Consider the following 26,532-nt stretch of genomic DNA (forward strand, 5'->3'; position numbering starts at 1 on the left):
ACAAAGTGGAAAGCTTGAATCCCAGGAAGCATAGTGGAAACTACCAAATGAGTTACACAAAATATGTAAATAGATACAAGAATAGCATACATGTCAATTACTTGACATTTGTCCATCTGAAATTTTATCTGCCATTGCTGGTGATGAGCCCAATAATTTCAGAGCAGCAATTAATAAGCAACTGGAGCATTGAACTATATAGACAAAACAATGGAGTATAAATAGAGAGTCTTTCTTAATTGGTATGGCATTGTGGCTTGGTCAAAAGATGGGTTGAGTATTCTGTCAGTGCTTGTTACTGACTCAGAAGGGATATAATCCAGTCCTGGGGAAGTTTGGAGGAAAGCCATTAGCTCCAGAGGCCTAGGTCATGATCAAAGACTGGAGAAATTTGATCTTTATAAGCTTAAATAAGAGGACTGTTAAAATATGTCATAGAGGTATTTAAGATAAGTATATAAAATGTAATTCTAATGCAATATTTGATATTATGTTAGGATAAGGAGCACATGGGCTTAATAGAGTGAAATACAAGGTTAATGCAAAGTTAAACAGTGATCAATACATGGAACTGACTTTTAAACTGGATAGTATGGGAAAATCCTGGAATTATTTAAAGAGTAGTTAGAGGCTGTGACTGTGGGTTGTAGTGGGTCTTTGTCAGTAATGTCTGCATTGGAATCTTTTACTGAATCATCGTAAGGCCATGGAGTCTCAATGGCAATTCCCTAGCTGTCTGATTTACAAATTCAGCCAGATTATCAAAGAAGGTGCTTAATGGTCAAAAAATCATAGAAACAAAGGTGGGAAATCAGTGGATCAATTCCCTTTCCAGCTGTATTTGTTTTGTTGGAAAAGGCCTGGAATAAGTAGCACACTCATCTTCTTAGTCAGGGAATGTGGTGTGGTAAAGGTATATAAATATTTTACATTGCTTTTGCATTATTACCCCTTGAACTTTAAGTGCAACTTTTGTCACACAAAGCATAAAGGCTACTTAGACAAACATAAAAATATTGAATTAAAATAAGTTGAGACATTGATTAAGGCAGATTACATAAAAGAAGTTCAGATATAGTTTGACAAGCCACCCAGAATAATATTTTTAGATGAACAAATTACTGAGTTGAACTTATTCAAGCATAAATAATTGAATGAACAAAGTCAAGAGTTGCCTGAAACGTAACTATTGCAAATGTAAAGTATTAGACAGATTAGATATACAGGACGTGATTTAATGGCCACACTACGCCCGAAAAGCAGTGCGCCGCGGTGCAGCATGGCCGACAAAAGCCGGGAGACCCCACTCCCAGGATCTACTCGGCCTGCAACACCTCGCAAGATCCAACGCAAGATCGCAAGGCTTTGCGATGTGAACCCCGGCCATTGTGGGCGGGATCCCTTTTTAGCAAATCTGTATATTAAAGTGAGACAGCTAGTCTCACTTTAATGTGCAGATTCCTGAGTTACCCAAGATGTGGGATCAATCTCCCTCAACTTGGAGACCTCGAGGTGAGCGCTGTTCAGTATTGGTCTCCAGGTACTTTGAGCTGAAAAGTAACAGCGTGCAACTGAAGGACACCTTTGGCATCTGGACAAGTGAGCACTAGATCAAGGTGACTCTGAGAACAGACGGCGAGGGAACCATCCTGCACGCCCCCTCCAGTTTTGCCATTGGAGGAAATCGTGGCTACCTCTACTACGTGGGACAACCACGAGTATGCCGCACCTGTGGCAAAACAGGGCATGTTACCGCCAACTGCAATGTCACCTTCTGCAAAAACTGCAGGCAGGAGGGACACATGATAAAGGACTGCAAGGAAGACAAGTGCTGCAACCTGTGTGGGGAGGCCGGCCATCTTTACAGGGCCTGCCCAAAACGCGGAGCAACATACGCACAAATCATCAGCGGCGGAGTCAAAAAAGTGACCGCAGAGGAGGTTCATACACCCTCCATCGACAAAGACACCACAGCACAGAATGCGGAAAAGCCACAGAAGGGCCCTCAGCAAAAAGGGGAGGCCCCAGCTCAACCTGAAAACTCAACCCCAACCTCATCTGACAAGGAACACTCAATGGAAGAGGATGGGACGAAGAATAAAGAGCCCTGGGAAATGGTGAACAGGGACAAATGAAAGAGGAAACAAAAAAATGAACTGAAGAACCCCCGATGGGGAATGTGAAAAAGCGGCACCTTTCAGCCAGCGGACTTGAGGCCGATTACATAAAAGAAGTCATGTAAAGTATTAGACAAATTAGATATACAGGACGTGATTTAATGGCCACACTACGCCCGAAAAGCAGTGCGCCACGGTGCAGCATGGCCGACAAAAGCCGGGAGACCCCACTCCCAGGATCTACTCGGCTTGCAACACCTCGCAAGATCCAACGCAAGATCGCAAGGCTTTGCGATGCCGACACCTCCTCCGATGAGGGAAAACAAGACTGGAATCGGCCTCAAATAAAGAGGCAAAGTACCAATGTGGAACGGGATGCACAGACCCCCCAGACCACAGACAGGGAAGAAAATAAAACACACCGAGATCATCAACCTCTGGCTCATGGGAACAGCAATATGACCAACGGCCACCAAACGACGGACATCGAAAACAAGGTCACAGACCAACCCCCGAAATTAACACGCAGCAACAACCCAGGCGAAGACCCGCCTGCAACCCCAACACCCACTGACTGCCACAACGGACGCCAGGGCTACACTACCCCCCCCCCCCCCATGCATCTCCATCAAGTTCACAGGCCCAGTGCAGACCAGGACAGCTTTCTCAGCCCTGCAACTGTGCAACAGTTTGCGAGCACCACTGGCATGCTGGGGAAAATTCAACAGCTGGAACGCCCAACTGTATAGACTCTGGACTCTGAGACTGGTAAATCTACCTTTTTTAAAATGGGGTTTAAAATTGCATCCATTAATGTGCGAAGCATTAAAGATACTTTGCGGTGTGTAGCCACACTCAGCTACTTAGCAAAGGTGAAAGTCGACCTACTGTTCCTGCAAGAGTGCGGAATTCCGCACCTCAGCAACTACAGGCGCTGGTCGAGCTGGTGGCCCCACGGGCCATCCATCTGGTCAGGAGGAAACGACTGCCGCTCCTCCGGCCTGGGTATTCTACTGTGGGGAGGCAACTTCACCATCTCCGACGTTAAGGAGGTGGTGGGCAGGCGCCTCTTCGTAGCAGACGTCAAATACAAAAACGCCCCTCTCAGACTTATTAATGTGTACGCCCCGGCCGTAAAAATTGAGCGGCTGGCAGTCCTTCAGCAACTCCCACTGCTGTTGGCCACCTCCAAGCCGGTCATTCTGGGCGGTGACTTCAACTGCATCATCGATGCGGCAGGACGATCCGGCAGAGGCGACAGCAAACTAGACGCTACGTCCAGACTCCTGATGGAAACGGTAAAAGACGCCAAGCTGCTCGACGTCTGCAGCAACCCTGCAGATGGAGCGCAGCGTAGATACACATGGTCACAGCCAGATGGGTCCGTCCGCTCCAGGATAGACTTCTTTGTGTCCCGTGCTTTCACGGTCAGGTCCACCGATGTAAAGCCGGTGTTCTTCTCTGATCACTGCCTCCTACTGGCCAACTGCCACCTGCAGGAAAACCAGGGGGTAGGCAGGGGGACATAGAAGCTGAACGTAAAACTGCTGACCCCTGAGAACCTCGAGGAACTCAGGAGGGATTACAAAGGTTGGAGAACCGTGAAACCCCTCTTTGAGTCTCCACATCTCTGGTGGGAAGCAATCAAAGGGAAACATCAAAAGGTTTTTCATCATCAAGGGCGTTCAAAAGGTGAGAAAGAGACGAGGGGTCATGTTCAGGCTCCAGAAAAGTATGCAGAATTTGCTCCAGCTGCAGTCGATGGTGGTTGATGTCAAGGAGGATCTCCAAGAGGCGAAGAGCCAGCAAGCCTCGCTCTATACCTCGGAGGCCTCCAAGGTTATCTTCCGTTCCAGAGTCCGCTCCGTGGAGCAGGATGAAAAGTGCTCACGCCTCTTCCAAAAGGTGCACAGAGAGACCTCTGTGATCAGCAGCCTGAAGGAAGAAGTTGGCTCTGTAAAGTCATCGCAGTCTGACATCCTGAGGATCAGCCAATCCTTTTATGCCGGACTGTATGACCTGAAGCCAACAGATAGCACTGTTTCCCAGATCTTCCTGTCGTCTATCACGGAGGTCTTAGGCGACAGCGAGCCGGAAAACCTGGACAAACCGCCAACTCTGGATGAGCTGACAAAGGCCGTCAAGTCCTTTGAGACGAGTAAAACTCCTGGAAGCGGCGGCTTACCGGTTGAGTTGTATTCGGCTCTGTGAGACTGGATGGGCCCAGACCTGCTGGGAGTGTACGAGAGTATGCTTCTGGAAGGCAGCATGTCAGAGTCCATGAGGAAAGGCATCATCATCCACATCTACAAGCAGAAGGGGGAAAGGGAAGAAATTCGAAATTGGCGACCCATTTCACTGTTGAATGTGGATTACAAAATTCTGGCCAAGGTCATCGCCAATCGGGTCAAGTCTGCTCTGGGGTCAGTGATCCACCCTGACCAGACCTGTGCTGTACCCGGCAGGAAGATCTCTGATAGCCTCGCGCTACTCGGGGATACGATTGCCTACTGCAGGACAGGAGGGTGGACACCTGCCTCATCAGCCTTGACCAGGAGAAGGCTTTTGACAGAATATCGCACACCTACATGATGGATGTGCTCTCAAATGGGGTTTGGGGAGGGAATTCGCAATTGGATCAAACTGCTCTACACAAACATCTATAGCGCAGTCTCAATCAATGGGTGGGAATCAGAAAAGTTCCAGATCAAATCTGGAGTCAGGCAGGGCTGCCCTCTCTCCTCTGCCCTGTTTATGTGCTGCATAGAACCTTTTGCCGAGTCCATCAGGAAGGATCCGGGTATAAGAGGAGTGATGATCCCAGGCAGTGGAGGCATGCAAGTCAAGGCCTCCCTGTACATGGACGACGTTGCCGTCTTCTGCTCGGATCCTGCGTCTATACGCAGACTCTTGAATGCCTGCGACCAGTTTGAACTGGCCTTGGGAGCCAAGGTAAACCGCGGCAAGAGCGAGGCCATGTTCTTTGGGAACTGGGCCTACCAGTCCTTTGTCCCCTTCACTGTCAGGGCAGATTACCTGAAGGTGCTGGGGATATGGTTCGGAGCGGCTGGGGCGTGCACCAAAAACTGGGAGGAGCGCATAGCCAAGGTAAGACAGAAACTGGGCTGGTGGGAGCAATGCTCCCTCTCCATTGCGGGCAAACCCTGGTGATCAGATGTGAGGTACTCTCGGTGTTACTGTACGTAGCGCAGGTCTGGCCCATTACCCGAACCTAGGCCACAGCAGTCACCCGGGCCATCTTCAAATTTATCTGGAGATCCAAGATGGACCGTGTCCGAAGGGACACCATGTACAAACCTCTGGATAAGGGAGGGAAAAATGTACCCAACGCCTCCCTCATCCTGTTGGCCACCTTTGTGTGCAGCTGCATCAAGCTGTGTGTGGACCCCCGGTATGCAAACACCACTACATACTGAGGTTCTACCTGTCCCCGGTGTTACGAAGGATGGGCCTGGCCTCATTGCCGCGGAACTGGGGGGGAACAGTCACGCTTAATAAATTGTAGCGCACAAAGACTCCGAGAGACGAATAGAGTGAAGTCGATGAGGCTTTATTAAGCGTGACTATTCCCCCGCAGTTCAGTGGTAGACTGCCTGCGGGGGAGGACTCCAGGTACTTATACTCCGCCTTCAGGGCGGAGCTAGAGGTCAACGTCCAACCGGGACCCGGGATCTGTCAGCCAATGACATCACGGCTTCACAGTCCCACATGACCCCTAATGCATACTACCACACGCTCCAAGTAGTTGGACCGTGCCGTACCACCTGTCCCTTGTGGAAACATTTTTGAAGGAAAACACCTTTGACGACAAAGCAATGAAGCAGTGGTCAGCACGTAATGTCCTCGAGGCCCTCAGGGAAAAGGAGACTGTGGAGGACGTTGGATGGTTCCCTGAGCAGACTGTCAGAGCCATCTGGCAGAACGCCTCATCACCAGAACTTTCAAACAAGCACCAAGACCTAGCTTGGCTGGTGGTGAGAAGGGCCCTCCCTGCCAGATTCTTCATGTACACCCGAAGGCTCTGCGCCGTTGCACGCTGACCTCGGAGTGGCTGTGGAATGTGCCTTTGCAAAGAAGGTCTGGAGAGAGATGCAGTGGTACTTGTCAAGGTTCATCCAGAGCAGCTCTGTAACACAGGACTCTGTGCTCTACGGATTATTTCCAGGGACACACACCGAGACAAACATCAACTGCTGCTGGAAGGTCATCAACTCGGTGAAAGACGCTCTTTGGTCTGCCCGAAACCTGCTGATCTTCCAGTGCAAAGAATTGTCCTCGACCGAGTGTTGCAGACTGGCACATTCCAAGGTCCAGGACTACGTGCTGAGGGACGCACTCAAGCTTGGGGCAGCTGCCGCCAAGGCGCAATGGGGAAAGACCACTGTGTAAGGTCTTTCCAGCAATGCACACCGAGGGGCGGGTAACAGTATAAACCCCCCTCGGTCTGGGCCATTAACACTCCAATGTATAAAAGAAACATGACAATGTAAATATTTAAGAAGGAATTGTAACGTAAAGAGTGATATGTGTGTAATATCAAAATTGAATGGAAGAAAGTCAAGGGAATGTGTAACTCTGATGGAAATGTACAGTCAAGACAATTTGAAATGTTCTGTAATGTTTATAATAGATTTTATGAATAAAGTATATTTTTTGGAAAAAAAAATTTGGTCTCCAGAAACAGGGACGAGGCGGAATGACACTCATGGGGGACTCCCAGGGGATCGGAAGGACCCAGGTGCATGCCCTTTGGGCAGGGTGGCACCCTGGCAGTACCACCTGGGTGCCAGCCTGGTCCTGCCAATATGCCTAGGTGGCACTGTCAGATGGCAGGGGCATTGCTGGGGAGCCAAGCTAGCATTTTCTGCATGGGTGCGATTGGGTCAGGGATGCCCTGTGTGGCCGTTGGGTGTGCGGCAGGAACCTCCCACTGTGCGTTGGGGCCTGGGGGGTCGCTTCGGGGGCATTGGAGATCGGGACACCATTTAAAAATGGCATCTCGATCGCTTGCTACAGTGAGCAGTTCCTGCGAGCGGAGCTCCTCAGTGTGCAAACGTGGCTATGTGTGGCCTCGGCCACGTGTTCCCATTTAGGCCCCTTATCTAACGCGAGCGTTGGGAAACATGCAGCTAAATGTGCTCGCTGTGGGACTTGTTCCCATTTAGTTTAATCACGCCGACAGTCTCATAGAATGTACCTACTATTCTTTGCAATTTGAGAATGTGTTAACTTGAGGCAGTAGCACACAGCATTTAATTGAGGTGAACTGAATTCTCCATAGAGAAAATAGCACCCCCTGGAGGAATTCCATAATTTTCCTCACATCTACCAGTTGCACAACAGTTATCACTCAAGTAATATTTTAGTTACCTCTGGTGTAAGTATCTAGAGCATGCTTGTGGTAGGCTTGTGACATGACTCTGTCATCGTGTTGCAGTGCTGTGGTTCATGTTAGATTTGAAAGGAGCTGTGTTGTTTCAAGCCATCTCTATCAGTTCACTGTCGCAAATTTATTAGTTCTACCCAACAAAAGTAACATAATGAAAAGGTACAGGCTGGAGAATGCAATAAGCTCAGCGAGACATGAAATGACAACAGAAATAGTCAATTGAAAACATTTGATAAATTTTGCATGCCCATTTTCTCCAAAATTTGACCTCTGGAAGAGCCATCATTATATGTCGCCTTTAGTGTGAAGAATTTTGTGCTCCATTACAATGAGCAAGAAAATGACCCTTGGTGAGTTAAAGTCCACTAAGAGAAAAACATCTGCAGCTCAGTCGAATATATTTCAGGCAGCAAGGATCACTAAGAAAATCATCAGGATGATTGCGTTTATATTCATGTATGTTTTAGTCAAACGGACTGACACTTAAAACTCATCTTAATGATTTGTACAGGAACATTTAGGATAAATAAATTGAAAGGTGTTGTTTCTGACATTAGGCATTGCTCAAATTTGGAAAGTGGGCATTTTTGCATTGCTTTTTATGCTGTAGAAATGCATGAAGTTTTTAAGCATAAAACATAAAAGCGCATTACTTTGCAGAGCTTGGTTTAGAAAACATGCAGATGCCTTGTGGCAGGAGGCCCCTACATTCCATTCAAGCTTGCAAGAGGGGGAAGGGATAGCAAGGGGCGTAAACTCATACATTTAATATAGTTTTTCATTCTTCTCTTGCGTCTGAAGGCGTCCGCCTTCACTCGATCGGCTTACTATAATCTGGCAGTCAGATTCATCCTGACTAAATTTGTAAGGCAGAGCTGTGACTTGCTGTTTTCTGTCTTTTAACAAATGAACAGCAACTGAGTAATGCTTCATTATTGTTACAGTAAAATAACAAAAGGCAGAAAACATGCTTGTCTTAAAATGATTTCCTCTACTCAAACTTCACTTGCAGCAGTTGATTTGAGTAACTTTTAATATAGTTTGTCACATGTCAGTTAAATTAGATCGAAGGGAATTTTAATCTACAAAGAATACACATAACAAAATCAACTCGAGTTGATTAATTTGAGTTATCCAAGTTTGCTCGAAACAACAAGGGGCAGAATGAGCAAATTCAAATTACATGTAGACGGAATACACCTAATTAGCACTAATGCTGTGAAGGATGAATTCCTGGAGTGGGGTACGAGATGGATTCCAGGAGCAGTACGTTGAAGAACCAACTAAGGATCAGGCTATTTTAAATTCAATATTATGCAATAAGAAGGGGTAATTAAAAACCTGCCGTAAAGAACCTAGAGGAAATAGTAACCTTAAGATGATATTAAGTTTGAAAGCGACATAGTTAATTCTGAAACTAGGGTCTTAAATCTGAACAATGGAAACTATGAAGGTATGACGGGCAAGTTGGCTATGGTGGATTGGGAATATACATAATAAAAATGTTTTTATTAAGTAATTTATAAATAAACATCAAACACAACCACAACTAAGATCAAAGAGATAAACAGGATATCGCATCATAACTGAATAAGTAACCAACAACCGCAGCCCACCCTCCCTACCATATCCCCACACCTTCTCTGCCTCCACCTTTTCTTATTATCCCCTCCCACTCCCTGCTGACTTAACTGTCCTGGAAGAAGTCAGTGAACGGTTTCCATCTCAGGGCGAACCCTTCCACCGACCCCCTCAATGCGAACTTAATTTTCTCCAACCTGAGGAAATCCGCGAGATTGCTCACCCACACCCCCGGTTTCGGCGGCTCCGAGTCCCTCCCTCTTCCGTCCCTCTCCCACTCCAAACACTGCCAATTCTGGACTCGGAACCACCTTCACCCTCGGTACCTCCGACATCACGTCAGCGAAACCCCGCCAGAATACCTCCAGCTTCAGGCAGACCCAGAACATGTGAACATGATTTGCAGGCCCCCCGCACACCGCCCACACCTATCCTCCAACCCCTCAAAGAGCCTATTCATTCTAGCCACCGTGATATACACCCTGTGGACTACCTCAAATTGATTGAGACAGCCTGGTGCACAAAGAGGAGCCATTCACCCTCCTCAAAGCCTCCTCCCATAAACCAGCCTTCAGCTCTCCCCCAGGCTCCTCCTCCCACTTTTACTTAACTACTACTTTCGGGCAGCACGGTAGCATTGTGGATAGCACAAATGCTTCACAGCTCCAGGGTCCCAGGTTCGATTCCGGCTTGGGTCACTGTCTGTGCGGAGTCTGCACATCCTCCCCGTGTGTGCGTGGGTTTCCTCCGGGTGCTCCGGTTTCCTCCCACAGTCCAAAGATGTGCGGGTTAGGTGGATTGGCCATGATAAATTGCCCATAGTGTCCAAAATTGCCCTTAGTGTAGGGTGGGGTTACTGGGTTATGGGGATAGGGTGGAGGTGTGGACCTTGGGTAGGGTGCTCTTTCCAAGAGCCGGTGCAAACTCGATGGGCCGAATGGCCTCCTTCTGCACTGTAAATTCTATGATAACTATCAGGGCACCTTCCCAATCCATCAATTCTTTATATACCTCTGACACCCTGCCCTCACCAACCTCAGTTTTCGACAGCACCTAATTCTGCAATCCCAGGGGTAGCAGATCAGGAAAGGACGGCACCTGTTTTCACACATAATTCCGCACCTATAAGTATCGGAACCCGTTTCCGCTGGGCAACTCATACTCCTCTACCAATCCCTCCAAACTCACAAATAAATCCCCAAACCGCTTGATGCCCGCCCGCCGCCAACCCTGAAACCCCCCCGCCCAGTCCCCCCCGGAGCAAACCTATGATTCCCGCTGATCGGAGCCCAAACCGAGGCCCCTTCAAGCCTCAAGTGCTGTCGCCACTGTTCCCAAACCCTGAGGGTCGCTACCATTTCCGGACTTGTGGAGTACCTGGCCGGCGAGAACGGCAGAGGCGCCATCAACACCGTCCCAAACTAGTACCCTTACATGAGGCTGCCTCCACCCGCTCCTGCCACACCTCACACCTATCCCCCACCCCCTCAAACAACCAGTTCATCCTCGTCCTTGTTAAATGCGCCCTATACACCACTTTTAGCTGAATCAATCCCAGCCTCGCACACAAGGTTGAGGCATTGATCCTCCACAGAACTTCGTACCATAATCGTTCCTCATCCCAACTCTTCCCTCCACTTAGCCTTGATGCTCTCCATCGCCTCCTTGTCCTCCTCCATAATCCTACCATAAATCGCTGAGACAACCGCACTTTGCAGCCCCCCACGACAGTACCTCTTCCAACAACGAGGAGGGCAGCACTCGAGACATTCTTTATCCCAAAATTTTGCACTTGCTGATATGCCATCAATAAACACACGACGAGTGATGAACGTAACTGAGGCTTTAATACACTAAACAGCTAGCCTCCTGCCTCTGGACCCGAACTGGGTCGGAGGCGGAGGCTTGCCACCTTTATACATAAGCCCATGGGGAGGAGCCACAGGCGGAGCCAGCCTGGACAAGCCCAGGCATGTACAACATGACACAATGCCATACAATGCAATACCGTGGTTTACCATATTCACCCCGTTTAAAAAAAGAGTCCGGCAGGGGTGAAGTGGTCTTAAAGGTCAAGTCTGTCGGGGGCCTTGACCTTCCGCCGTGATCGCCTCAGTCCCGGCTGTGGTGTGGGCACCGGTGTTGAGACCTGCGCGTCCGGGAGTGTATTGTCTGCTTCACCCAGATGTTGAGTCGGTGAAGGGGGGGTGGCGGTGTATGGGTGGAGGTGGTGGTGATTGTCGCCGGTGGGCCTGCGGTTGTTAGTTCATGAGGTAGGTGGTATAGGGGTGGGGGAAGATGGTGTAGGGTCGGGGTATTTGGTGATGGTCACTGGGGAACCTGCAGGTGCCAAATCCCGAAGGGAGACTGTGTCCTGCCGTCCGTTCTGGTGTGCCACGTAGGCATATTGTGGGTTTGCATGGAGGAGCAAGACTTTCTCAACGAGGGGGTCGGTCTTATGGCTCCTTGCATGCTTCCGGAGAAGGACGGGCCCTGGGACGGCCAGCCAGGACGGAAGCGAGACCCCGGAGGTGGATTTCCTAGGGAAGGCAAACATACGTTCATGAGGAGTCTTGTTGGTGGCTGTACACACGAACAACCGGATGGAGTGGAGCGCGTCGGAGAGGACCTCCTGCCAGCAGGAGACTGGGAGACTTCTAGACCGTAGGGCCAGAAGGAAGGCCTTCCAGACCCTCGTGTTCCCCCTCTCCACCTGCCCGTTTCCCCGGGGGTTATAGCTGGTCGTCCTGCTGGAGGTGATGCCCTTGCTGGGCAGGAATTGACGCAACTCGGCGCTCATAAAGGAGGAGCCCCGATCGCTATGGATGTAGGCGGGTAACCGAACAAGGTGAAGAGACTGTGCAGGGCCTTGATGACGGAGGCAGAGGTCATGTCAGGGCACGGGATGGCGAAGGGGAATCTTGAGTACTCGTCAACGATGTTGAGGAAGTACACGTTACGGTCAGTGGAGGGGAGGGGCCCTTTGAAGTCGATGCCGAGGCGCTCAAAGGGGCGGGAGACCTTCACCAGGTGTGCTCTGTCTGGCCGATAGAAGTGTGGTTTGCACTCCGCACAGACCTGGCAGTCCCTGTTCACGGTCCTGACCTCCTCGATGGAGTAAGGCAGGTTGCGAGCCTTGATGAAGTGAAAAAAACGGGTGACCCCCGGGTGATAGCGATCATTGTGGAGGGCCCGGAGTCGGTCTACCTGTGCGCTGGCACATGTACCGCGGGATAGGGCATCTGGGGGCTCATTGAGCTTCCCGGATCGATACAAGATATCCATAGCTGTAGGTGGAGAGCTCGATCCTCCACCTCAGAATCTTGTGATTCTTAATCTTACCCCGCTGTGTGTTATTGAACATGAAGGCGACCGACCGTTGGTCAGTGAGGAGAGTGAATCGCCTGCCGGCCAGGTAATGTCTCCAATGTCACACAGCTTCTACGATGGCTTGGGCTTCCTTTTCGACGGAGGAGTGTCGAATTTCGGAGGCATGGAGGGTACGGGAAAATAAAGCCACGGGCCTGCCCGCCTGTTTGAGTGTAGCAGCCAGAGCAAAGTCCGACGCATCGCTCTCCACCTGGAATGGGATGGACTCGTCCACAGCGTGCATTGTGGCTTTGGCAATATCTGCCTTGATGCGATTGAAGGCCAGTCGGGCCTCAGCCACCAGGGGTAAAATGGTGGACTTCATCAGTGGACGGGCCTTGTCCGCATAGTTGGGGACCCACTGGGCGTAGTACGAGAAGAATCCCAGGCATCTCTTCAGGGCCTTGGGGCAGTGGGGGAGAGGGAGTTCCAGGAGGTGGGGCGCATGGGGTCGGGGTCGGGCCCTAGGACTCCGTGTTCCACGACGTAGCCGAGGATGGCTAGGCGGGTTGTGCGGAAGACGCATTTTCCTCTATTATAGTTGAGGTTCAGGAGTTTAGCGGTGTGGAGGAAGTGCCAGAGGTTTGCGTCATGGTCCTGCTGGTCATGGCCGCAGATGGTGACATTATCTATGTACGGGAACGTGGCCCGCAGCCCGTACTGGTCAACCATTCAGTCCATTTCTCTTTGGAAGACCGAGACCCCGTTGGTGACGCCGACGGGGACCCTGAGGAAGTGGTAGAGGCGGCCATCTGCCTCGAAGGCACTGTATTGGTGGTCCTCCGGGCGGATAGGGAGCTGGTGGTACGCAGACTTCAGGTCAGCTGTGGAGAAGACTCGATACTGCTCAATCTGAGTGACCATGTCAGATATGCGGGGAAGGGGATACGCATCGAGCTGCGTGTACCGGTTGATGGTCTGGCTTTAATCGATGACCATCCGGTGCTTCTCCCCAGTCTTGACGACCACCACTTGGGCTCTCCAGGGGCTGTTATTAGCCTCAATGATCCCCTCTCGCAGGAGTCGCTGGACCTCCGACCTGATAAAGGCCCTGTCCTGGGTACTGTATTGTCTGCTCCTGGTAGCGACTGGCGTACAGTCCGTGGCGAGATTTGCGAAGAGGGAGGGTGGGGCGACCTTAAGGGTCGCAAGGCTACAGACGGTGAGAGGGGGCAGGGGTCCGCCGAACTTTAAAGTAAGGTTCTGGAGATGGCACTGGAAGTTGAGCCCCAGTAATAGGGCAGCGCAGAGATGGGGAAGGACATAGAGTTTGAAGTTAGCGTACTCTACGCCTTGTACAGTAAGGGTCACGACACAGTACCCCGGATTTCTACTGTGGGATCCGGAAGCCAGGGAGATTTTCTGGGTCGCGGGTAGGATTGGGAGGGAGCAGCGCCTTACCGTATCTGATGTGTATGAAGCTGTCTGTGCTCCCGGAGTCGAAAAGGCAGGCCGTCTCATGCCCGTTGATCCGAACGGTCATCGTAGACTTCGCGAGGTGGTGCGGCCAGGACTGGGCGAGCGTGATGGAGGCGACCTTCGGAAGGCGGTTGGTAGGCCGGTCGGAGGTAGCGGCGGCCAGCGAACTGTCGGGTGAGCTGGGCTCCCGGGAGGCTGCGGAGTGGTCCCAGGATGGTGGCCCCTATGAGTCGCGTGTGGTGGGTGGCATCACCGATGGCGTCCAAGATGGCGGCCCCATGGGTCGCACGTGGCGGGTGGCAGCGGCGATGGCGGCCCCTGTGGGTCGCGCGTGGCGGTTGGAGGATGCGTTAAAGATGGCAGCTCCCGTGGGTCGCACGTGGCAGCCGAAATTGAAGATGGCGGCACCCATGGGTCACACATGGCGAGTGGCATGGCAGCTGGGGGCGGCCCCGACAGGAAGCAGGCAGCGCTGCTGGGCCTAGACATTTTAGGAGGAGATCGGGCCTGGCAGGCTTTTGCAAAGTGGCCCTTCATCCCACACCCGTTGCAAGTTGCTTTCCATGCCGGGCAGCGTTGTCTGGGGTGATTACTCTGGCCGCAAAAGTAGCACCTTGGGCCTCCGGCATTGGCGGGCCGTTGCGCGGCACAGGCTTGCGTCGCACCCGGGTCGGTTGATGGCTGCGCCCACGAGGGTGCCGCGCGTCGGAGGTGTAGGCCCCCATGTTCTTGGAGGCCACCTCCAGCGAGTTGGAGAGTTCCACTGTCTCTGGGAGGCCGAGTGTACCCCCTTCTAGTAATCGCTGGCGGATATAGTTTGAGTTCATGCCTGCGACATAAGCGTCCCTGATCAGCAGCTCTGCATGCTGGGTGGTCGATATCGCCCGGCAATCACAGTTCCGGCAGAGTATACGCAAGGCACGCAGGAAGTCTGCAAGTGATTCCCCAGGGCGTTGTCGTCTCGTGGCGAGGAGGTGCCTAGCATACACCTCGTTAACGGATTTCACATATTGTCCCTTCAGCAGCGTTATTGCCTCCGCGTACGAGGGGGCGTGCCTGATGAGGGGAAAGACTCTTGGGCTCCCCTGTGCATGGAGGATCTGCTTCTTCTGGAGGACTGTGAAGACGTCGGTGAAGGATGCGAGGTACGCTTTGAAGCAGCTTAGCCAGTGCTCAAACGGTTCTGTGGCATCGGCTGCCTGTGGGTCCAGCTCCAAGCGATCGGGCTTGAGTGATGAGTTCATCTTTAGAAGTTTAGTGTATTAAATTGATATGCCATCAATTTGCCACCCGTCTCCTTACTTGAGAAAGGATGTACTGGTGCTGGAGGGTGTGCAGAGGAGATTCACTAGGTTAATCCCAGAGCTGAAGGGGTTGGATTACGAGGAGAGATTGAGTAGACTGGGACTGTACTCGTTGGAATTCAGAAGGATGAGGGGGGATCTTATAGAAACATATAAGATTATGAAGGGAATAGATAGGATAGATGCGGGCAGGTTGTTTCCACTGGCGGGTGAAAGCAGAACTAGGGGGCATAGCCTCAAAATAAGGGGAAGTAGATTTAGGACTGTGTTTAAGAGGAACTTCTTCACCCAAAGGGTTGTGAATCTATGGAATTCCTTGCCCAGTGAAGCAGTAGAGGCTCCTTCATTAAATGTTTTTAAGATAAAGATAGATAGTTTTTTGAAGAATATAGGGATTAAGGGTTATGGTGTTCGGGCCGGAAAGTGGAGCTGAGTCCACAAAAGATCAGCCATGATCTCATTGAATGGTGGAGCAGCCTCGAGGGGCCAGATGGCCTACTCCTGCTCCTAGTTCTTATGTTCTTATGTAAACACACGACGAGTGATTAACTTAACTGAGGCTTTAATACACCAAACAGCAAGCCTCCTGCCTCTAGACCCGAACTGGGTTGGAGACGGAGACTTGCCACCTTTATTCATAAGCCCGAGGGGAGGAGCCACAGGCGCAGCCAGCCTGGACAAGCCCAGGCATGTACAACACGACACAATGCCAGACAATGCAATACCGTGGTTTACCACACTTGCATATACTTAAAACCCTCTTCACACTGCAGCCCATACTTCACCCCTAACTCCGCTAAACTTGCAAATCTTCCCATCAGAAACAGACTCCTAATCTCACCCCTTTCTCCTCCCATCCCAGGAACCTTGCATCCATCCTCCCCGGCTCAAACCCGTTATTGCCCCTTAACGGCATCACCCTCGACCCTGACCTCAACTTGAAGTGCCGTCATAATTGCCCCCAAATCCTCCGAATGGCTACCACTACTAGATTCCCAAAATACTTCCCTCGGGCTAGCGACAGCAATGCTGTTGCCAGCGCCCGCATCCCTGACCCCTTACAGGACCCCACCTCCATCCGCACCCACAAAGCCTCCGACTCCTTCCTCTAGCCCCGCACTTTCTCTACATTCGCCGCCCAATAATTATGCAACAGACTCAAGAGAGCCAGGCCCACCTACTGCGACCTCCTTTGGAGCACCGCCTTCCTTACCCTCGCCACTTTCCCTGCCCACACAAATGCCGAGGCCAGCCTATCCCCCCTTCGAAAAAATGCCTTTGGCAAAAAGACTGGCATACACTGGAATAGGAACAAAAATAGTGGCAAGATATTCAACTTGATTGCTTGCACGCAGCCAGCCAACGACAACAGGAGACTATCCCACCTTCCCAGATCCTCCTTCACCTTCCCTACCTGCACCCGAAGTACCTAAAGTGAGTTGTCGCCACCCTAAATGGCAGCCTCTCCAATCCAGCCCCTCCACACGACGGAGAAAGCAAAACACTCGCTCTTCCCCAGATTCAATTTATACCCTGAAAACGCTCCAAATTTCCCTAGCAGCCCCATTAGGTCCCTCACTGAAGAGCCGGGTCCTTGATGTACAATAGTAAATCATCTGTGTGTATAGACACCCCATGCTCCAACCCCACCCCCTCAATAGGCCCCTCCATAAGCCCAAGCCCATCAGCACAATCAACGTGAACATGGGGCACCCCTGCCTTGTTCCTCGGAACACCAGGAAATACTCCGACTGCATCTCATTAGTCCGCACACATGCCCAATCCCAAATCTCTCCAGTATTGCAAACAGATACCTCCACTCAACTCTGTCAAATGCCTTCTCCTGATCCAACGCCATAACCACCTCAAACTCCCTCCCCTCTGCCGGAGAAAGCACCACATTCAGCAGCCACCGCACATTCAACGACAGCTGCCTGCCCTTGATGAACCCCGTCTGATCCTCGCCCACCATCTTATGGAAGACACTCCTTCAGCCTCACCGCCAGTACCTTAACCAATATCTTGGCATCCACATTCAGTGGAGAAATGAACCTGTATGACCCACACTCCACCCGGTGTTTATCCTTTTTCAATAACAATGAAATTGATGCCTGCCTCATAGTCTACAGTAACCCCCCCCCCCATCGTCATCACATCCTCAAACATTTCCACCATCAGTTGTTGTAGAAAACTCGCAACTATTGTTAGAATTCCCCCTATACGAAAAAGGGCCGACATTCTAAATGGTGAACAGGGATTCTCACTCTCCGCCTCCTATGCAGGCTGGGTGCTATTCAGGTCAAACTATGTTTTCAAGTTATCCCCCGGTATAACCCATACCTTCACAGAAGATGTCATCTACTTACCACTTAGTAGCATCGATCCTGGGTCCCGCATTGCTAAGTAAGTAAAGTAGACATTGGAATAACCACTGTTTCAGGTTAAATTAAGTTATTTTATTATATATTTTTTTTCTTTTGAAAGCTGCAATTACTGTCTTTACAGAAAGGTAAAAAGATCTTGCTTCTGGATCCTCCTGGTTGGTTGAAGGGACCTTCAAGTCCACCTTGACAATCAATCTTTTTAGTCTGGTCTTCTTTAGATGTATTCGCTGGTTAGCTCGGCTGCTATGTCCTATCTTTCCCATGTACCGAACTGTGAGAGTTGGCTCTGCTGGCTGTCTCTGAGCTGACTGCCTCCTCTTTAAATTCTGGTCTCCCTTAGATGTATTAGCTGTTTTAGCTCGGCTACTTGGCTCTGTCCCTTTCCATGACCGAGCTGACTGTAAGCTGACTCTGCTTGCTTCTCTTGGTCCTTCTCTGCCTCTGCTTCTCTGAGTTCTGGTAGTTCCTGTTCTGCTCTCTGGGTTTATATTCTCTTTCTAACAGTTATTAAGTTTTTATGACTTTATTGTGAAGTAACTTTTATTTCACTTTGATTGTAAAAGGTACCTTTAATCTAAATTTTTCTAACACGACTAAGTATTCATTTTGACATGACCTCAGCTCATACATCTCTGATTATATTGTTTCCGTTGTGATGTTCAAAGTTCCTTTGTGATATTCGAAAATGCTTTGGTTTCATTAGGGATGTGAATTTTGGTTCCTGTCATTTCTATAGTTTTATTTTCCAATTGTGTCCTCCGCTCATAATCTTAACTTTGATTTTAGCTTTAAATTATGTTTCTCGTAGACTGATAGTCTCCAATTTTCTTTAATTTACTTGGTGTTAGCAGAATTTCACACCTATATATTTGCCCCCCTAGTCATTCTTTTCTAACTGCTGATTTTACTTCAATGAAGTAAAATTAACGAGCAGCACGGTAGCCTTGTGGATAGCACAATTGCTTCACAGCTCCAGGGTCCCAAGTTCAATTCCAGCTTGGGTCACTGTCTGTGAGGAGTCTGCACATCCTCCCCGTTTGTGAGTGGGTTTCCTCCGGGTGCTCCGGTTTCCTCCCACAGTCCACAAAGATGTGCAGGTTAGGTGGATTGGTCATGATAAATTGCCCTTAGTGTCCAAAATTGCCCTTAGTGTTGGGTGGGGTTACTGAGTTATGGGGGATAGAGTGGAGGTGTTGACCTTGGGTGGGGTGCTCTTTCCAAGAGCCGGTGCAGATTCAATGGGCCGAATGGCCACCTTCTGCACTGTAAATTCTATGAAGGTGTGAATCATTGCTTTTAGCGTAATGCTAAAAATCCACTTGGTTATAACTTGAAAGGTTTACATTTATCACCCAGCTCAACTGAAACCCTCATCCATTTTCATTTTCTTTTCATTTCATTTTCATGCTTTTCCAGATGCTTACTAAGATGGTTAATTTCAATGAAGGTGTGAACCTTCATACAAAAATCCTGTGTTTGCTAAGCCTGCTTGACTAAGGCTATCTGCATTTTACAATCCTGCTCTTTGCAGCTGCTGTTAACCCTTCATGGGATCTTGCCCTGTATTCTCTCATGTTTCTCTCAGACCAGATATTGCCAGATTTCCATGTTTCAAATGACACATCATTCCATATTATCAATTACATAGTGGATCCTACTTGTCCTTGAACTTTTTATAGAATTCCACCAGGAACCCATCCGGCCCCGGCACCTAACCGGACTGGACCTTCCCTATCGCTACCTTTACTTCCTCCAGATCTAATGACTCCTCATCCGGCCCTTTCCACTTCTTCTACCTCCAGCCACTCCAGACGCTCCAAAATTTCCCTCACCCCTGACTCATCCTTCGGCAGCACCGACTTATATAACCCCATATAAAAGTCCTCAAACACCCTATTCACCTGCTCTGGAGCCACCACCACCCCTCCTGTCCCATCCCTAATCCACACAATCTCCCTCACCGCTGCCTGCTGACGGAGCTGGCCCATGAAAAATCGACTGGCCTTCCCACCATACTCATACACAACGTCCCCCCGTCCCCCCCGGAGGTCAAAACTTTGCCTGCAACTCCTTCCTCCCCGCCAACAACCCCGGCTCTGGACCCCCTATCTTCCATCCACCTCCAAACTCTCCTCAATCAGCCATTGCCGCTCCTCCCGTGTCTCCCCATCCACCTTTGCCTTAAATGCTATGACCTCTTATCATGGCCTCCACACCTTTGAAAAGGGGTTTCTGGTTTTACTTGGATTTTGTTATTGAATTGGAACAGTTAAGCGGTAATTCATTAAGGGCTATACATAGATTACTGTAGCTGTGTGGGATCTTTATGTTTGTAGTTGATAAAAATTCTTACTGTGTGTGTTTATACAAATGTTAATTAAATTCATAGAATAAAGTTTGTGTTTTGATTAAAAGCGCCTAAGGACTCTGTTGAGTAACACCTGAAGGGCAGGCTCTTGTTCTCATCGTAACCAAAATCAACATAAAGGTTGCAGGCCAGTTGGGCTCCATAATATACTTTGGAGTTGTTAAACCCTGGCCCATAACACTCCCCCTCACTACCACCTTCAATGCCTCCCAGACCCCCGAAGACGAGACCTCCCCATTTCGATTAAACTGTACATGCTCCTCCAACACCCTCCCCATCTCAATGCAAAGGTTTAGCTCTGCCAACAAGCCCACATCCAGCCTCTGGGCCAGCCCCTTCTCCAGGACCACATCCACCCAGTGTGTGATCCGATATCACGATCGCTGAGTACTCCACCTTCGTTATCTCAGCCAGCAACGCTTTCCCTACCACAAAAAAGTCAATCCTCAAATACATCTTGTGCACCGAGGAGAAAAACAAATACTCCCTGTCCTGTGGGTGCAAAAACCTCCATGGGTCCAATCGTCCCAAGCCCCCCCACAAACACTATAATAAAGATTATAGATTATTATAGGTTGCACATCTGAGGTGGAAGCAGCCAGCTCCGTGCCTCGTCCCGTGTCCTTCGATGCCCCTGGTGGGCGTCCTCTGGGGGTTTTGGGGCCGGAGGGCCCCGGCACACTTGTTGACGGCACATGCACAGCCGTGCTGTCCTGTCCCGTGTGCAGACCTAGAGACGCGGCCTTATCACAGGGATGGACCTCGGGGGAGCAGGTCACCACTGTCGACACTCCATGGATCAGGTCCAGGTTGGCACCCAGTGCCCCCCCCATCGGTGCCATCGGGCTCTGGGGTTCACCTTTGACCAAAGGGGACGTTGGTTCGAGCACTAGTTGCCACTGCATCATCTGGCTCTGCCAGCCCTGGCGGCTCACCGATGTCTGCATCAAAGTGTTGCCGCCCTCATCGGTGATCCTCAGTGATTGGACCATGCTCTGCAGTGAATCGGCAATGCCCACCTGTGACTGGGACATGTTCCGCAGCACATTTGCCATTCTCGTCTGACAATGGGACATGTCCCGCAGCATCTCATCAAGGTCAGCCTGGTACTGGGTAACGTCACCCAGCAAGTCCAACATTCTACCGAGACCCTCAGCCATGGCCGTCACCTTCACTCATGGTGCCAATGTTGTGCACCAGGCTCTCCACTGCAGTTGCTACCCTAGCAGTGTTGGCCTCGGTGCCATGCATTGCCGGCGACAGCTCCTGCGCCCATAGGCTCTGTGATTGCTCCATCAGCTATGGACCTGCTGGAGTGTCGCTGACAGCTCCCTCTGAATGTCCTGACTGCACCTTAACGTCTCCATCTCCGGATAACCCTGTACCAGAGGCACAGTATCAGGCTGGGATCCAGCTGGGTCCTGGGATCCAGCAGACCTCCGATTGCTGTCTTGCCTGGGGGTTCCTGCCTCCACCTGATGTACATCAGCAACTGTGTGGTGCTCACCAGATTGTGCCCTGGAAGCCTGGCAAATGTTTCCCACCGAGGTGTCTGTATCTGCGCTGCTGGAGGGTGGGGATGACATCTGTGACGCATCGATAGTGTCTTCCTCGGTGTTCTCATGGGAGGCTGGAGAGGGGCCACCCAGGATGGACCAGCGCCGTCGGCTGGAGGACCTATAGGAGAATGAACATGTGGTCAGTGGCAGGGATGGGTCAGTCAGTAATGCAATAACAACTCACATTTGGCAGGACCAACAGGTGGGGCCTGGTGGTTCCTCACCTCAGTAGCTCCTGCCAACCTCTGCGTTGTTGACCGCTTAGTCCTTGGCCATCCCAGGCACCTCCAAGGCCCGTTTGCCGAAGGTGGTGAGGATTCTTAAGTCCTGACGGTTGTGCGAGAACTTCTCCTGCGGAGACACAGAAAAGGGCATCATTAGCCACACACATGGTTCACAGTGGTTGGGGGTGTGAAGGAAGGGTCGAGGGAGTTAAAGGGGAGGAAGGGTGAAGGGCAGGTTGTGGGCCGCATCAAGAGTTGGGGGAGTTGCTCGTGTGAGGGCGGGGATGTCTTTGGGGGAGTGTGGGTGGGGGGATGTTGGTGTCTATTCACTCGTGCTGCCCGGTGTAAGTCGTTGACCTCACGGCACTGGATGCCAGTCCTCCTGGTCTCGTCCTCAGCTTACAGCCGGCCCCATCTCATCCGAGGCAGCACTGACTGCCCTGTGGCTCACTCTCCGCTACACTCGGGGGAACAGGACATCCCTCCTGGCCTCCACGCACCAAGGAGCCTGGCCAGGTCAGCATCGGCAAATCTTGAGGCTGGTCTTCTCAACGCCATGGTTGCGAGCTGGCTGGGATTGGCTGTGCAAGTACTGCCTAAGTGCTGCTCAACCCTGTTAGCGGGGGAATGGCGAGCCTGGTCCCGGCAAATAGGCTGGTGAACCTTCATTTGCGGCGAGAAGTCCTTGGGGCCTCGTTAAGTAAACCAATTAACATTGAATAGCGTTGCCAGCCAAGCACTGGGAAGCTCGTATCAGTTCCCGCTCGTTACCACCACTTAGAAATCGTTCCGGAGAACCGCACCCACAATGTTTCAGGTGATTTTCTTTCATTGGAACTGGCGAAGCAGAGCTGGAACATTTTGTCAGTTGGTACAGAACCAGGGGGTGAGGATGTATTGGTGCTGGATTCTACTAATGTCCTGAATTGGAAAATGTCATCAAGTTGCTTCCAGTTTCTATTTCTCCATTGTATTTGCATGATTTAGCTCTGAGTTTTCCATTCCCCAACTTTTCTATCACTACTTCTCAGGATAAGAAGCTCACCAATCTCTACTACAAATTAATTGACTCCCACAGCCATGCTAAATATACTTATTTCCAATAAGGACTCTATTCCATTCTCACAATTATTCTATCTCTATCATGTCTGTTGTGATGATGCAAAATCTGTATCAGTGTTTCTGATACTTCTTCCTCTTTTCTCAACTCAGGAGTCTTTGTCACTTGGTTCACAGGACCCTTGAGTGTGTCCATCCCAATTCCACAATTTTGCTGTCACCCCTTACACTCCCTCCCAGGATCATCCCACCCCACCCCACGAGCCTCCATGTTCAACTGACCATCGTCCCATCATTTCTGCCACCTTTAGTGCACTGCCACCACCAACCATCTTTGCCTTCCAGCATTCCGAAGGGACCATTCCCTCTGTGAAAACGTGGTACACTCTTTGATGACCCAACAACCATTTCCCTTGCCCCAGCACATTCTTGTGAAATCACAGGTATTGCAATATCAGCCTTTATATCTCTCTCCATTCCACCATCCGGAGCTCAAAAACTCCTTCCTGATAAAACAGCAATTTCCTCATATTTTATTCAATTTACCCATGTGTATTTGTTGCTCATAATACATTGGAGTGACCAAATGGAGATTAGGAGATTATTCTGCTGAACACCTCAATTCAATCCATTAGAATGGGTCACTGAGCTTCTGCTTGTTTGCCACTTTAATTCTCCATCCCACTCCAACTCTGACCACCACTCCCTCAGCCTTCTAGCCCCAGTGATGTGCAACACAGGTTCATGGAACCATAGTGCATCTTTTGATTGGGCGCATTAAAACATTCCAAACTCAATGCTTGAGTTCATCAACTTCAGATCATAACCATTGGTCCCATTTTCACAGACATCTGGTGCTGGTAATGAAGGATGACTGCAGTAGGACTGCTGGGAGTGGTGGAGTGGAGGTTTGGGGCGGATATCCTCTTAAAGTAAATAGCCAATAGGGTAGGTGACACCCCTACCCACCTTTCTTCCACCACATTGCTAGGCAGAGGAGCCGTCTCTTCTTTGCCACTTTCTCCTCTTGTTATTCTGCTGTAAATTATTTACATCTTCTCTGAACCATTGTTCCTTCTAACGTCTGTTTGCTTGATAGAGGCATGACCAGCTTGGTCCACTGTGGAGTGTATTTAAGATTAACACATATCCATGTGCACTGCTTAAATTAAACGTTGCTTGTGTGTGACCTATGTGGCACAATCCCAGTTTTTGCATGGCCCCACAGTTTGTGGCGATCATTGCTGTGGATCCACCTTCTGTTGTTTTACTTCTCCCATTCACACCCTCTTTTGCCTTTGCACCACCATTTGCCATCTAATCTCTCCTACTTTCCACTTTATCACTTCTCCCTATCCTACCCCCACCATACTCCATGTATTCCCTGACATGAAATTTCCAACTTGCAGTTCTGATAAAAGGTCACCAAGTTGAAGCATCAACTCTGCTTCCCTCTCTAGAGCCGCCAAACCATATTGTAGTTTAATCTCAACAACTCTGGAAACTAATAATTCGCAAGATATTTACATCTGGATCTCCATTACCTTTAGTTCGACCTGCTCATCCACACTACCATTTTTCATTGGGATAATTATTTCAAAGATATTAAAAAATAAGCGAAGAGCCATCAAACTTATTATGATGTAATATATTTTCTTTTACCTGTGGATTTGGTGACAAAGGCTAGTTTCTGCAAAATACAAATCAAAACATCTGAATTTCATTACAGCTGTCCCATTTCTATGCTGGTGTCTAGTTAATCATATCAGTCCAGACGTTTTTGCTTTTGGTTTAGAATGCTTGTTTCATTTGCAACTCATCTGCGTTTTTTTCTCCTTTCTTATGTTTAGGCGACCCCCTCCTGCAGTTCCTGGAAGACCTACTTCATAAAGACACTAATTTAACCTTATATCTATGTTTATAATGTATTTGTATTTTTTTATTTGTTTCTGTCAAGTGATTGCACTATTTCCCATGTATATAATTGTTGATTTTATGCTGATAATAAACCCAACTCTATTCTAAATAGTGATGTGCATTTGTTTTTAACATATTGATTTTTGATGTTGAATGGCAAAAAAAGACTTCTATTTATTTTGCACATTTCATGACCACAAGACATCCCAAAATGCTTTGCAGCCAATGGCATACTTTTGAAGTGTAGTCATTGTAATGTGGGAAAGATGGCAGCCAGTTTTACACACCGGAAGCTCCCGCAAACAGCAATGTGACAGTTGCCAAATAATCAGTTTTTGTGATGTTGATTGAGGGATAAATATTGGCCAGGACATCAGGCATTTCTTCCCTCATCTTCCCCTTGTTCAAGAAGGGGAGTAGAGACAACCCTGGTAACTATAGACCAGTGAGCCTTACTTCTGTTGTGGGCAAAGTCTTGGAAAGGTTTATAAGAGATAGGATGTATAATCATCTGGAAAGGAATAATTTGATTAGAGATAGTCAACACGGTTTTGTGAAGGGTAGGTTGTGCCTCACAAACCTTATTGAGTTCTTTGAGAAGGTGACCAAACAGGTGGATGAGGGTAAAGCAGTTGTTGTGGTGTATATGGATTTCAGTAAAGCGCTTGATAAGATTCCCAACGATAGGCTACTGCAGAAAATACGGAGTCATGGGATTCAGGGTGATTTAGCAGTTTTGATCAGAAATTGGCTAGCTGGAAGAAGACAAAGGGTGGTGGTTGATGGGAAATGTTCAGACTGGAGTCCAGTTACTAGTGGTGTACCACAAGGATCTGTTTTGGGGCCACTGCTGTTTGTCATTTTCATAAATGACCTGGAGGAGGGCGTAGAAGGATGGGTGAGTAAATTTGCAGGTGACACTAAAGTCGGTGGAGTTCTGGACAGTGCGGAAGGATGTTACAAGTTACAGAGAGACATCGATAAGCTGCAGCGCGGGGCTGAGAGGTGGCAAATGGAGTTTAATGCAGAAAAATGTGAGGTGATTCATTTTGGAAGGAATAACAGGAAGACAGAGTACTGGGCTAATGGTAAAATTCTTGGTAGTGTGGATGAGCAGAGAGATCTCGGTGTCCATGTACATAGATCCCTGAAAGTTGCCACCCAGGTTGAGAGGGTTAAGAAGACCTACGGTGTGTTAGCTTTTATTGGTAGAGGGATTGAGTTTCGGAGCCATGAGGTCATGTTGCAGCTGTACAAAACTCTGGTGCGGCCACATTTGGAGTATTGCGTGCAATTTTGGTCGCTGCATTATAGGAAGGATGTGGAAGCATTGGAAAGGGTGCAGAGGAGATTTACCAGAATGTTGCCTGGTATGGAGGGAAGATCTTATGAGGGAAGGCTGAGGGACTTGAGGCTGTTTTCGTTAGAGAGAAGAAGGTTAAGAAGTGACTTAATTGAGGCATACAAGATGATCAGAGGATTAGATAGGGTGGACAGTGAGAGCCTTTTTCCTCGGATAGTGATGTCTAGCATGAGGGGACATAGCTTGAAATTGAGGGAAGATAGATATAGGACAGATGTCAGAGGTAGGTTCTTTACTCAGAGTGTAGTAAGGGCGTGGAATGCCCTGCCTGCAACAGTAGTGGACTCGCCAACACTAAGGGCATTCAAATGGTCATTGGATAGACATATGGACGATAAGGGAATAGTGTAGATGGGCTTTAGAGTGGTTTCACAGGTCGGCGCAACATCGAGGGCCGAAGGGCCTGTACTGCGCTGTAATGTTCTATGTTCTATGAACTAGTGCCATGAGATCATTTT

General features: G+C 49.4%; 1 protein-coding gene across 2 annotated transcripts in view; it reads left to right on the forward strand.

Moving 5' to 3' along the window:
• dnm3a (dynamin 3a) overlaps window positions 1-24,820 on the forward strand; it is a 445,953-nt gene extending 421,133 nt beyond the window's left edge. For both annotated transcript variants that reach the window (XM_072511556.1, XM_072511557.1), the window contains one exon: window positions 24,645-24,820. In XM_072511556.1, the coding sequence (XP_072367657.1) occupies window positions 24,645-24,684 (40 nt within the window). In that variant the 3' untranslated portion in view covers window positions 24,685-24,820. The remainder of the gene's footprint in view (window positions 1-24,644) is intronic.
• Window positions 24,821-26,532: the final 1,712 nt, after the last annotated feature.

The sequence above is a fragment of the Scyliorhinus torazame genome, chromosome 7 (assembly GCF_047496885.1).
Source record: "Scyliorhinus torazame isolate Kashiwa2021f chromosome 7, sScyTor2.1, whole genome shotgun sequence".
Lineage (NCBI taxonomy): Eukaryota > Metazoa > Chordata > Chondrichthyes > Carcharhiniformes > Scyliorhinidae > Scyliorhinus > Scyliorhinus torazame.